Source organism: Cucurbita pepo, chromosome LG12 (assembly GCF_002806865.2).
Source record: "Cucurbita pepo subsp. pepo cultivar mu-cu-16 chromosome LG12, ASM280686v2, whole genome shotgun sequence".
NCBI lineage: Eukaryota > Viridiplantae > Streptophyta > Magnoliopsida > Cucurbitales > Cucurbitaceae > Cucurbita > Cucurbita pepo.
In genome coordinates, this window is record NC_036649.1 from 4,521,462 (window position 1) to 4,535,014 (window position 13,553).

The 13,553-nt window shown below is 35.7% G+C and overlaps 1 protein-coding gene across 1 annotated transcript; it reads right to left on the reverse strand.

Moving 5' to 3' along the window:
• Window positions 1–5,500: 5,500 nt before the first annotated feature.
• Window positions 5,501–6,713, reverse strand: LOC111807493 (probable WRKY transcription factor 53). The gene is made up of 3 exons (XM_023693236.1): window positions 6,488–6,713; window positions 6,266–6,406; window positions 5,501–6,172 (listed from the first exon to the last, which is right to left on the reverse strand). The coding sequence occupies exons 1-3, from the start codon at window positions 6,682–6,684 to the stop codon at window positions 5,662–5,664; spliced, it is 849 nt and encodes a 282-aa protein (XP_023549004.1). The 5' UTR covers window positions 6,685–6,713; the 3' UTR covers window positions 5,501–5,661.
• Between the last annotated feature and the right edge of the window lie 6,840 nt (window positions 6,714–13,553).

Genomic DNA, 13,553 nt, shown 5'->3' on the forward strand with positions numbered 1-13,553 from the left:
AAAAAAAACAGAGGTAAGAAGAAAAGAGCAAAATATAATGTTAATAAGAAATATGGCAACAATGTTTTAAAGTTATGATAGGTTAATTATGAATGATACACCAAAAGTGTTATATTAACTTAATTTAACTAATTAAATATATTTAAGATGTTGCTAACTAATTAATTAATAATTTTAGTATTGGGATTTAGGCTATAAACCTCTTAATTAATTATCTAATTTTTAATAATGATTTTAATTATTTTATTAATAAATTAGTATTAGCTATGGTATGAAAAATTCAAGGCTAGTGTAATCTTAAACGGCATGTGGTTGACATATAGGAGGTACATGTTCAAGTAATAACCTAAAGTGTTAATGGTATAGGATAAAGTTGGGGTGTCTTATCCCAGTAACACTATTGATACAAACCAATTTGTAACTATTAGAAATGATTTGATCAAATCGTTTAGGAAGAGACAAATGAGTGAGAGTATCCTATATAATAACCCACCCGATGAACTTTGTTGTCTATGAAATTTTGATGTTGAGTATATTGTAGCTTTTTTAGGTTATATATGAAATTTTGTGGTCATTGGATAAGGATGAGTAGATAAACCAAGAAATGGTGTAAAATGACCATAATGCCTGTAAAGTAATTTACCTTCGGTCCATGACCTAGATGACCTCCAAATGCTATGAAACTCTGCAGTAGATCTTATTTTATCATGTTTGATGATTTTTTGAAGTTTGAAAGCTATTGGAACTCGTTAAGTAGCAAAACCAAGAATTAGGGGTAAAATGACCATAGTGCCCCTAAGGAAGACTACCTACACGTTAAGCCCTAAATGACCTCGAAATATTGTATGAATCCTTATCTCAGGAGGTTGTATAAGGTAATGAAGTTTGAAGGTCATTAGAAAACCTTAGGTAGCGAAACCAAAATATGGGGAAAAAAACGTACATCATGATCCATATGACTTTACCTCCTAGGATGACTAATGAGGTATCCATGAAATAAGAGGTTCCTCACAAGTACCCTTGGTTGCTAATAAGATTCTACGTGGACAAGATCACGTTGGTCTATTTCTAAGAAGAGCTTTTAAGATCCAAGCGTGACGCAAGATATTATGCATAACTTAAGATCGCCAAGAATCCAAGAAAACACCTAGGTTTAGCAAATATCATGTTTAACAAGTTGTTAGGATCCATGCCCGAAGTAACCATGATCTCCTATCACGAAGGGCACCACGAGGGCCCTATTCCTCTTTAGGTGGGATGCCCTGCTATATGGACCATGAGCAGGATGCCATGATGAACTTATTATTTCCCTCACCTAAATGAGATGCCTTGCATCACGATTTGCCAGCAAGATGCCACGGTTATGATGATGCCACCTATGCACTCATGGGGAGAAAATTAAGGGTTACTTTGGAAGAGTTTTTAGGACTAAAATAAGATGCATGACATGACAACCTCAAAAAAAAAAAAAAACAAGTAGACATATCCTAGCTCAAGGTCTAGATATGCTCTAAATTACCAACTGTTTTCTTTAAAGCCTATTCTATACGACATGAGAATAAGTTCAAAATTTCAAGTTGAAAGGATCAAGTTTGGAACCTAACCAAGATGGAACATAAAAAACGCCTAAAGAAACACCTCAAGATTCAAGACCCTTCTAGAACCCTCTAGGGAATCCATTATAAATCTATGACATTCTAGATTAACTCAGGCTAGTTACTGTTATAGGTTCATATGATTACAAATGCATGTTACAACTTATGGTTCAAGGAATTATAAATCTTAGGAACTTACACGATTGAGAATTAAGAACAATACGAAACAAGCTCTACAACTGTCAAGGTAAGAAGAATGCTAAGTACCACTTAAGAATAAGGGACCAAGGTCCTCAAACTCAGAAACTCAAAAATGCTAGATAATACTCTAAACATGTCCAACTGTGGCCCCTATCTCCCACCACGTGGTGCTTTCAGAGGCCATGTTTCCTTTTCTAGATGGGATGCCCTACACCATGTTTCTATTGCACGATGTCATGTTTGGCCTCATGTTTCCCTCACCTAGATGAGATGCTCTACACCATGTTATGGGTACCCAAGGATTTGCAGGATGCCATGTTCAGGCATGCACCTATCATGTAACCTTTATAGTCTATGCCATGTTCATGCATGCAAAAATCAGGTGACCTTTACGGTCTATGTCATGTTCATGCATGCATTGATCACGTGACCTTTATGGTCTATTATGGGGAGTAGTCTAAGACCACGATTGAACAAGAAGAGAGTAAGTTACCTTAGCCAAGAAACAAGAACCTCCTAAGACCTCCCACGGTACATCATGCCCATGACTTAGACTGCGTTCTATACATCATGCCCATGACTTAGACTGCGTTGCTTGGAACGCAGGAAGCCTTGAGCGTAGGTATTAAGACAGTGTCGCCTGGAACGCATGAAGCCTCGGACACAGGTTGCTAGATTTATGACTAGTACCACAATATCGTAAGGGGAGTGTCTTGGAGGATGAATTAAGAAACAGAACAAGAACTTATGACAAGAATAAGAAAAGAAAGAGTGTGGTACCCTAGCATACTAAGGGCACGATTAAGAGCCTAAAAGTAGGTTGCTTATTGAGTCTTTGTACTCATTCCTTATTCTTCATTTTTTCAGGCAATAAGGAGCTGGTTGAGGTCGGAAGCGAACTCTGGAGCAGGTGCCATAGACAAACCTCACCCATCATCCTTATTTTATACTTCACCTGTTGTGTTGTGTTTTAAATATTTTGCATAAACTTTATTTTGATATAATATAAATATAATGTATGTTACGTTCTAAATTTCGTTTGTTTTATTTCGCGAAAAATTTACCCGTCTTTTGGAGCCATCGAGTCAGCCCGATCCTTACATAATAATACTTTCTTCTCTTAAGGCCACTCTGACTGTTAGTCATGTTGTTTGAGCATCCCGAATCAATGATCCAGTCATCCTCGTAGTCGATATGATCTCCCATCATCACCATGAGTGCTACCTCGTCTTCTTCTATGGGACATAGTACCTCTGCATCCCATTCATCCTTCATCTCCTTTTTAGAGGTTTCTATATTGCTTTCGACAAACTTTTTTCTGGACCAACAATCTCTAGACATGTGAGCCTTCTTCTCGCAATTGTAACAAATATTTTCAAACCTCTTCCCTTGAGAGCTCTTGTTGTCGTTCTTTTGATCTCTCCCTGGTTGTGTAGTTCCTTGGTGGCTTTTTCCTTTGTCACACTTTTTTTATCCACGTTTGGTAAACGACTTATTGTTGTTTCGACTTTCACTTGTGTAGAATTGATAAGGCAATCTTAATCCTCAGTTCAACGATCCAAGCTTTTGTTGAAGCAAGAACCCTTGAATAAAAGAAATTAACTTCCTTATACAAAATTCGAATCAACCAAGAGATAAGGCTCTAATTAGATTACTTGTTAAGATCAAAAATCTACCAGCAAGATTTGGAACTTTTTTCTAAATTGAGTCTATCCACAATCGAACTTGATCGAGACTTGATTGAATGACTCAGATGCAATCTACCACAAAAATTGTTCATTTAGCTTTTGCACAATTTGACTCTAATTCTATGCACTCCATCTTTAAGTTTGTTGAGTATGCATAGCTAAAGCTGGAGCCTTTAGAATTCGCACTTTCCTTATGTACACCTATAAACAAGTTATTGTTGGCCACCCATAGAATCAATGTAGGTAGTTTAATGGTTTCCGGGAGAGTCGTGGACGCAATGTTGATTATCCTGTGCCTACATGATTTCGATATCATCTTAGGGATAGACTGACTAGGGGAGAACCATGCATCCAATAGATTATAATGCATGCATAGTGAACTTCAGACTCCTGTTAGGGGAGAGCTTCATGCAAGGGGTTGCTATATGCAATACTGCTTGATTATCACAATACAACAATACTAGTTCGGATAGCGGAACTTTCAAGTTTTAAAGAATGTATCTCAGCCAAGTTAACTCTAAACAAGTATTTGTCGTAGCTCGATACTCGACTTCTACTAGTGATCTGGACACATTGATTTGTTTTTTAGACTTCCAAGAAATAATTGAATTCCTCAAGAAGATGCAAAACCTAGAAATAGACAGTCTGGTAGTTCGACAACCACCCTAGTCAGATTCATAATATGGTTGTAATCTTAAGTTGTTTTCAGATGGTAGTAGAAATCCTTGAACAGGAGTACCTTTAATGTATCTCATAACTTGAAGAGCTGCCTCCCAATGTGATTTTCTGGCTTCATGCATAAATTGATTAAGCATACGAACTGAATACACTATGTTAGGCCTAGTAACAGTTACAAATATTAATCTGTCAATCAATCGTCTTTATTTGTTTGGATCATTCAACTTTTTCTCCTTCTTTAAAGTTTCAGATTTTGCTCCATAGGAAATTTTTCTAGACGTGCTCCCGTAAGACTTGTGTCTTGAAGAATGTCTAAAGCATACTTCATTTGAGACATAAAAATTCATTTTCTAGATTAGAAAATATTTCAAATTCCCTAAATCTTTGACAAGAAATTTCTCGAGTAAACAAGTCTTGAGATGTTGAATTTCTTTGAGATGTTTGTCTGTCAACAGAATATCATGAGCATAGATAGAAATTGTAGTGAAAGAAGTACCTCTACTCCTAGTAAATAAAGTGTAATATGCTTTTGACTGAGTGTAGCCTGCATTTTGTATAGTCGTAGAGAATATGGAGAACCAATTGAGAGAAGGCTGTTTTAACCCATAAAGAGATTTATGTAGTCGACATACTATATTCTCCTCCTATCGGTGAAGACATGGTGGTAAAGACATGTAGACTTCCTCGTCTAAATTAACATGAAGAAAGACATTTTGAACATACAACGGATAAGTGAACCATTTTTAAGCAGCAACAATAGTGAGTAAGCAACAAAGTGTATCCCTTTGCTACCACCGAGGATTATATCATTGAACAGAACCATCAGAGTTGTATTTAATCTTGTACACCCAATGACAACCAATAGCTTCATGGCTAGGTGGTAGAGAAAGAAGAGACCAAGTATGATTACGTTCCAAAGCTGCAATTTCAGCATTCATAGCCTGCTGCCATAATGGTGCCAACTGCCTCATCAAAGGTTTTAGACTATCTTTGTATAATAAGAGCTAGAAAATCACGTTGAGTAGGAGAAAAAACACATTGAGTAGGAGAAAAAACACATTGAGTAGGAGAAAAAACGAGAGAATGAAAGGTAAGGATAAAAGGGATACTTGATGCCAGTGTTGGGACTTGAGCTAGAGGTTAAATGTTTGACGGGAGAAGATTAGAATTAGTGGGTGAATCTAGAGAAGGAATAGAAGATGGAGGAGGGGACGGAATAGGAGGAGCTAGACGTAATTAATGACGACTTCAGGGTTAATTTGGTACTTTTGTAAATATATATATATATATGAACGCTGGTGGAACCCAACGTTGAAGAATGCTTAAACTTGAACCACATTTGCATTTAAATCTATTCTTCTTCTTAACTTTATTCAAATTCACAAGTGCTAAGAAACTTACAATATTCCTATTTTCTCCTACGGACTACTAATTCACAATCTTTTCTTTTCTTTCCTTTCCCTCTTTGTTTGTTTGGGAGGTGAGAAAACAACACAATTTCAACAGAACAACTCCAGATTATCAAAACTACAATACTCCTCCAACTCTCCAATGCAAATATTAGTCACCGAATTCGGAATCGACACGACCCCGGTTTCGAAATCACAACACAATCCAAACCACTCATTTTCTCTAAAAGGGCTTTGATCATCATCTTGAACTTCAGATTCAAACAACAATGATGGAGGACGTAAAGGTCGAGAGAAACCATTGTCGATATCGATATCGTCGAATGTCTCAGATTTGACATGAATGGCTGCTACTTCTGGGCTGAAGGATTGACATGAAGGCTCATCATCATGTGGCCTTTGTTCTTGTTTTGGTGGCATTGGGTATGGCAATGAAGGCTTTTGGAGTTGTTGTTGTTGTGTTTTGGAATGAAGAGGTCTGTTGCAAGTGTGTGTTCCTTTGTAGGTTACCTCGTAAATTGTTGGATCATTGTCTGATTTTTGAACTTGTTTTGTTGCTTTACATCCCAAGGTAAAGCGATGCGAGCATCTAAAATAGCCTCTGCATGATAACCAAATGTCAATCCACCAAACCCAAATACAAACCTCTAAAACCCAGAAGAGAAGAAGATTAGAAGTTTGAATGGGTAAGAACCTGGGGAATTTGGATCCAAGAATGTCCTTTTGGCCATACTTTCTCCAGCTAAACCCATCATGAAGAGGGCCTTCAACGGCAGAGGCAGAGGCAGAGGCAGAAGCAACCTTAACCTGCTCACTCCATTTGGGCATTACCTTTCTGCAAAACCCAAATCCCCAAAACCCCAATAAGAATTCGGAATCAACAACAACAAGGAGCAGTGGGTAACACAGGAATTACCTCTTCTTGGTCGGAACAGGGGTGGATTTGAGGGCGGCAGCAGGGGCGAGAGAGACAAGGGCGTTGTCGTAGGAACGAAGAATCTGATCGATGAGGTGAATGGCATGGGAGGAAGAAGAAGGATGGAGATGGGTTCGGAGTTGGTTAGCGAGGTGTTTGCCTTGGTTGAGCTGTTGGATTAGAGCCATAAGTTCCATGGTGGTGGGAGAAGGGAAGGAAGGGGGGATATTATTATAAAGGAAGGGGAGAAACTGAGACTTGATGATGGGGGCGGGGATTGAAGAAATTGGGAGGAAAGGACAAGGAAAAGATATGTAATTAATTGAATTGAATTGAATTGAATTGTATTGTATTGTGTTTGGGGATTGGAAAGGGTCCAATTTTATATTCACTGCTTCTTCATATGAATCAACAAAATCAAATAATTTCACCTTCTTATCTTTGTTTTTGTAGCAACGCGGAAGAGAGTGAGAAGATTCCTAACATTTTTCTTCACAAATTTGACAACCACAATTATTGAATTGGTCGATTACTTGTTGTACACCATTATTCTTCCATGGGTCGATTACACCAACCTAGATCGACTCCGTGAACAAAGAATTTTGGTAAGTGAAGTTCCCAAACCAAATCATCTTTTTCAAGTAATAAGCTAAAATATTTATACTGTATAGATGAAGATGGGTGTTTTATTCTCGTAACAACACTATTCATACGACCCACTTTACAAATGTTACAAATGATTTGATTCAAATGGTTCGTGTGACATGTGGGTGGAGTATTCTATATAATGAATTTGTATAAAACTAGATCATAAAATATTTTCTCTGTTTATAAATTTAATAATTTAGAAGATTAATATTTTATAACATGATCACATGTGACTCAGTTTAATCTTGAGTGAGTTATGAACTTCTACGTGTGAGAGCTCGACTCAGTTTAATCTCAAGTCACTTTAACGTCGGACATACGTAAAAAAAAGAAATAATAATAATAAAATATACCATAATTGAACAAAACAATAAATAACTATCAAATACATTTCTTTTCTATTTTATATTCTTTTTAAAAAAAAATGTATAAAAAATGTAATTAAATATATTTCTATTTCTTCCTAAATAAACCAGAAAAAGATATGTTGTAATGGTCGAAAAAAACCATGCTGTGACCACCACGCGTGAGTTCAATGTTTAAGTATCTGGTGCGTGACTCTAACGCTCACATAGGCACGTTTGAATCAGAGACTAAACCGATTTACCATATATGTTGCATCATTAATGTTAAGGTTTACAAGTCTGAATGATCTGTTGACATAGCTAAGTTAAGGCTTATTTAAGCATATTTGAGAATTCTATTGACATAGCTAAGTTAAGGCTTATCGGGTCAGAGGTTGGAAGGAATGATCTAAGAATTTGAGGACACCCCATTAATGTTGGTTTGATTTTTGTTTACCACAAATCCACGTCTGCATAGTTTAGTTCACAAAAAATACAATTAATTTATTTCAAGTTGTCTGATACGTGCCCTTTGTCCATAGGTGGTCCCTACACATACTTATTATAGGCCACCATGACCATCGAGTAATTAATTATAAAAGTACTTCTTTTTTTCTTTTTCTTTTTTTTTTTTAAATTTTTTTTATGCAATATAAGTAAAATATCTTTCCATTACAAGAAAATAAAAATAAATATATATATATATATATATATATATTTAACTCTCATCTTATTATATTTTAATAATTAGAAAATAAAATTATACTATTATTGTGCTATTCCTTCAAAATAAATAAATTATTAAATTAATAAAAATATATCTTTTTAACTTTCCATTTTTTTTAAATGTTCATTCAATAATATTTTTTAATTTTTTAAAAAATTAAAAAATACCTCTTTCAAATGGGATTTTAAAAAATTGTTATGGTTAATATTTTATTTTTAAAATATCATTAAATAAATAAAGAAAGTTAGAAAAATTTATGTTTTTTTCCAAAAATACCTTCTGACTTATGTTTTTTTTTTTTTTTTCCTTTTAAAAACTTCAAAAATATTTTTTAAACTTTTTTAAACACTTAGAAAAATATTATTACCATTAGTATATAGATGAAACAGTTAGTAATCCATTTTAAAAATATTCATAAATTTTTAAAAATAACAGTAAAAAGTTCGAAGATAACCTTACCACGAGTAGAAAGACAATTTCCATTCATATATTGATTTTTTTTTTAGATTAAAGGGATTAGAGTTAAAGATTATTAATGAATTCGTGTATTTTTTAACACTATTGAAACTTGAGGAGTACTCTTGAAATGAAATACTAAAGTTTTGAAATTTTAAAAGTAATTTTGAGATAAAGTATATTTTTATTTATTTAGCGAATTAAGAAATGACAAATAAATAAATAAAAAAAAATAAAAAAAAAGCAAATGTGGTGGAATTGTGGTTTTATGCACCCATAGAAATAAATATGGTACACCAGTTTTATGATATGTTAGTTTGTAGATTAGATGGAGAGGGTTTGACTAGTCCACCCAAATATCAAATTCCTTTCATTGTAACCTAATATATTAATTAATATTCAAACGCTAATATTATTTTTTATAGTTAAATAGTTTTTTTTTTTTTTAGTTTAAGAGTACAAATTAAACATTTAAATTAAATTATTATAATATTATCAACTGAATGATTCTACAACATATTCTAAAAAAACTATTCCTAGCCGCATTTAAAAATTGATTTTTTAAACTTTGTTTAATTGAAAAATTAATAAATTAGTGCAAATAAAATTGTAATTTTAATTGGATAAGATGAAAAACAATAAAAAAAAAATAAAAAGAAAATAAAGATTTAGAAATTTGAAAAATGGAAGAATGCATTAATTGAAAAAGGAAAAAGAGAAAGTGTGAATGAAAGTAAATTTTACGGCAAAACAAAACAAAAGAAAACAAGTTTCTAAGAAATTTCGTATGAAATGTTTGAGAAACTTTTGTTTGGTTCAATTTGCCCACAAAACACGCTCGCCTCACAAACCCCTTCACCCCAATTTGTGGGCCATAATCTTTCTTCTATTCTTCCACCACTTTTATTATTTATTTTTTATTTAAAGACCCTACATTTACGCATATTTAGGTCGCTACTAATGTCTCATGCTCATTTCTCATGCGGAAATATAACTCTTAAAATGAACATCAATTAAGGATGAAAGAATGTACTGAACCTTAGTTACGTTCTTGATGCCTCATGTAGGCTTCTCAAGAAGTTTAAGATAACCCTCGTATCTCAGTCCAACATAATTGATGTTGGCACACCATGAAATTATAATACCTCTTATATATATAATTGAGCCCATTTATGCATATGTATAGAGTAAGTTACTTTACCAAGGATGAAATGAACTAATCTAGTAATTTATAGTGATGCCTCTAAGCATGGGTTAGGGTGCGTACTTATGCAGAACGGGAGAGTTATTGCTTATGCCTCTTGGTAGTTGAAGAACTATGAACGCAACTACCCAACTCATGATTTAGAGTTAGCTGCTGTGGTGTTTGCTCTGAAGATATGGAGACATTATCTGTACGGTGAGAGGATACAAGTATATACAAATCATAAGAGTCTCAAATATCTGTTCACCCAAAAAGAGCTCATCATGAGGCAACATCGATGGTTGAAGTTAGTGAAAGATTATGATGTGGAGATCCTACATCACCCTGGTAAAGCTAATGTGGTAGCTGATGCCTTGAGTCGTAAGACAGCTCACTCATCTGCAATGTTGACGAGACAACCCAACATTCATATGGAGTTTGAACGAGCTCAGATAGCTGTGTTGGTCAGGGAAGCAACAACTCAGCTAGCTCTTATGACTATCTGTCCGACGTTGCAGCAACAAATTATTCAGGGTCAGCAGAGGGACCCTTATTTTTTAAAAGTTGTGAAGCAACTTGAGACTGAACAAGTCAAGGATTTCTTAATAACGGGTGATGGATGTTTGAAGTGGCGAAATCAAACTTGTGTGCCAAACGATGTAGAGATCAAGAGGAAGATTCTATCTGAGGCACATGAGTCTCCTTATACCGTACATCCAGGTGCCACAAAGATGTATCAGGACTTAAAAACATGCTTTTGGTGGCCTAGAATGAAGAAAGATGTTGCTGAACATGTAAGTAGATGTTTAACTTGTCAACAAGTTAAGGCACCTAGAAAGAAACTTGCTCGGTTATTGCAACCTCTTAATGTGCCCCAGTGAAAGTGGGAAGAAGTGACCATGGAATGGGTTATTGTGGATAGATTAACTAAGACAACTCATTTTATACCAGGAAAGTCTATGTATTCAGTTGACAAGTGGGCACAATTGTATTTAAAGGAGGTTGTAAGGTTGCATGGTGTACCTGTTTCTGTTGTGTTTGATAGGGATGCACGGTTTACTTCTCGATTCTGGAAGAGTCTTCAGGAAGCCCTTGGTACACAACTGAAGTTTAGTACAGCGTTCCATCCTCAGACAGATGAACAGACAGAGAGATTAAATCAGTTTAGTTGCGTGCATGTGTACTTGATTTTGCTGGTGGTTGGGACACCTACCTATATTTGGTGGAATTTGCCTGTAACAATAGTTATCAGACAACCATTCAGGTGGCTCCTTTTGAAGCACTTTATGGACGGAGGTGTCGAACTCCGATTTATTGGGAGGAGGTAGGTAGTAAACAGCTGTTAGGTCCAGATTTGCTACGGACGACCAATGAGGCAATTCAGAAGATTAGGAAGAGAATTTTGACCGCCCAAAGTCGTCAGAAGAGTTATGTTGATGTTAGGAGGAAGGACCTAGAGTTTGAGGTGGGGGACCATGTGTTCCTAAAGATTGCACCAATTCGTGGTGTTTTGCGATTTGGTAAGAAGGGAAAGCTTAGCCCACGTTTTATTGGACCTTTTGAGATCCTCGAAAGAGTTGGCTCAGTAGCTTATAGGTTGGCATTACCGCCAGCGTTGGATGCTGTACATAATGTTTTCCATGTTTCGATGCTGAGGAAGTATGTTGCATATCCTATGCATATTCTTCATTTTGAAGACGTGGAGTTAAAGGAGGACTTAAGCAATGAAGAACAACCTGTTAAAATTTTGGCCCAGGAAGTGAGATCTTTGCGTAGCAGAGATATTCCCTTTGTTAAAGTTTGATGGAAGAATCAGCAAGTTAGTGAAGCTATTTGGGAAAAAGAATGAGGAGTTTAAACGAGAATATCCACACTTGTTTATAGAGTTAGAAACTTTCGAGGACGAAAGTCGCTGAAAGGAAGGTAGAATTGTAATGATCTAAAATAAATAAATAAATGTTTATATGTGTTGTATTGATATTTAAGGAGCTGCTGCGTAATGGAGGAAGAGGATAGTGACACACGTGGGTTGGAGATGTCCGAACGTTGAGGAAAGAAGGGTTTGTGAGTTGGTGGAATGAAGGTTATAAAGGTCTGGTATAAAGGTTTTAAAAGTANAAAAAAAAAAAAGAAATCAGAGAAAGAAGAATCTTACCCATATGCTCGGTAAATCGTAAGGTTCTACAGCGTTTGTTGTGTTAGTGTGCAAACGTGAGGATGGGGGGATGAGTATGGTGATTTTCAGCCATTGAAGCTCTGAACTTAAGCTGATTTAAGCGTTTGTCTCAAAGGTAACGAAAAATCCATTTATCCGAACTTTTAAATCTCGATATCATAGTCTATATTGCGTAATAAGTTATGAAATAGGGCTTGTTAGAATCATAGTAAGGAGATCTACAAAGTTGTAGAACGAATCGACATGAAATTCGAATTATAGAAGTAAGATATGGCTTAGGGATACAACGGGTATTAATGGAAAAGTTTGGAAAAAATTGCATAAAACAGAGGTTGAAGACGAGCGCGTGAGAGACACGCGGGGCGCGTGGGAGTCCGAGAGTGAGAGCGCGACTGTGCGCAGATCAGTCGCGTGAGAAATACACACCGAGTGTGTGGAGGCGCGTGAGTGCGCGTGCGTCATCGTTTTGGCTCTCGATTTGTCCTGTTCGACTCCTTTTGATCAGTCCTATTAAAATTGGTATATACTTATCTTGAAATTGGTGAAATATAGGTCTAATAGGAAGGAATTGTATTGAAATACCTTATTAAACGTACATCCAAAGAAAGAGGAGTTCGAAACCAAGTAAGTAGCATATCGATCTTTGAACTAGTTCTTAACTTATGTTACAACCTGTGAGTATGTTGTTTACTTGAGTAAGAGCTTAGTATGGTAATATGTGCTGTGATGATATTGTTTGTCTAGCTGTATATTGTGACTGTTTGCCTGTGATGTAAGCATGATATAAATGATTGCTAGAATGTTCTATGTGTTGAACATGATGAATGTATGAAAGCATGCAGTAAATGTAAGTATGTTATGCATGCTAATGGAAAGGTTATGACTTTAGGATATGCTTATTGGTTGTTGAGCCATGACTTATTTCTATGAGTATGATAGTCTACTAATTCCCGCGGAGTTCCTGACCAACGCGCTGTGTGCTAAGTCAGGGAGCATGAGTACTCCTGACCGTTGGTATATGAGTTAAACAGGCCGCCAGAGAAATTAGTAGATGGGCCGTATTTGACCAAAAGCGAGTCTTACATACAAGTCCGAAAATTTGAGATAAGCATATCAAGAGAGAGTCAGTAACCTAAGCTGGAGGTAGCTGAGATATCTAATTATTGAACAGATGACCAACTAGGAGTCAATGACGAATAAAACTTAAAAACACTTAGAAAGATTAGTTATGAACTCATGCATGATAAGCTAGCTACTTACTGGGTAATCTAATTACTCATCAAAATTATTATAACTTTTCTTTCGAGATTTAGATGATGCAGGCCAACTGAGGACGAGACCAGCGGGCTAAAGACGATTGGGAATCCATGTCTGGGCCTGTTTATGTAACGACCCTAAATTTCTACATACTTAGAGTCGCTACTAACGTCTCATGCTCATCTATAATGCGGAAATATAACTCTTACATGAACATAGTTGATAACGTAAACTTAAAAAAAAAACGTTTAAAACAACTTCTTCTCTGGAAAACA

Excerpts from the sequence above, each read along its gene's own strand:
- LOC111807493 (XM_023693236.1), bottom strand. The coding sequence starts at position 6,684 with ATGGAACTTATGGCTCTAATCCAACAGCTCAACCAAGGCAAACACCTC. Across the intron at positions 6,407-6,487 it reads CCTGTTCCGACCAAGAAGAG|AAAGGTAATGCCCAAATGGA; the intron begins GTAATTCCTGTG and ends TGGGTTTTGCAG. Across the intron at positions 6,173-6,265 it reads CTTGGATCCAAATTCCCCAG|AGGCTATTTTAGATGCTCGC; the intron begins GTTCTTACCCAT and ends GTTATCATGCAG.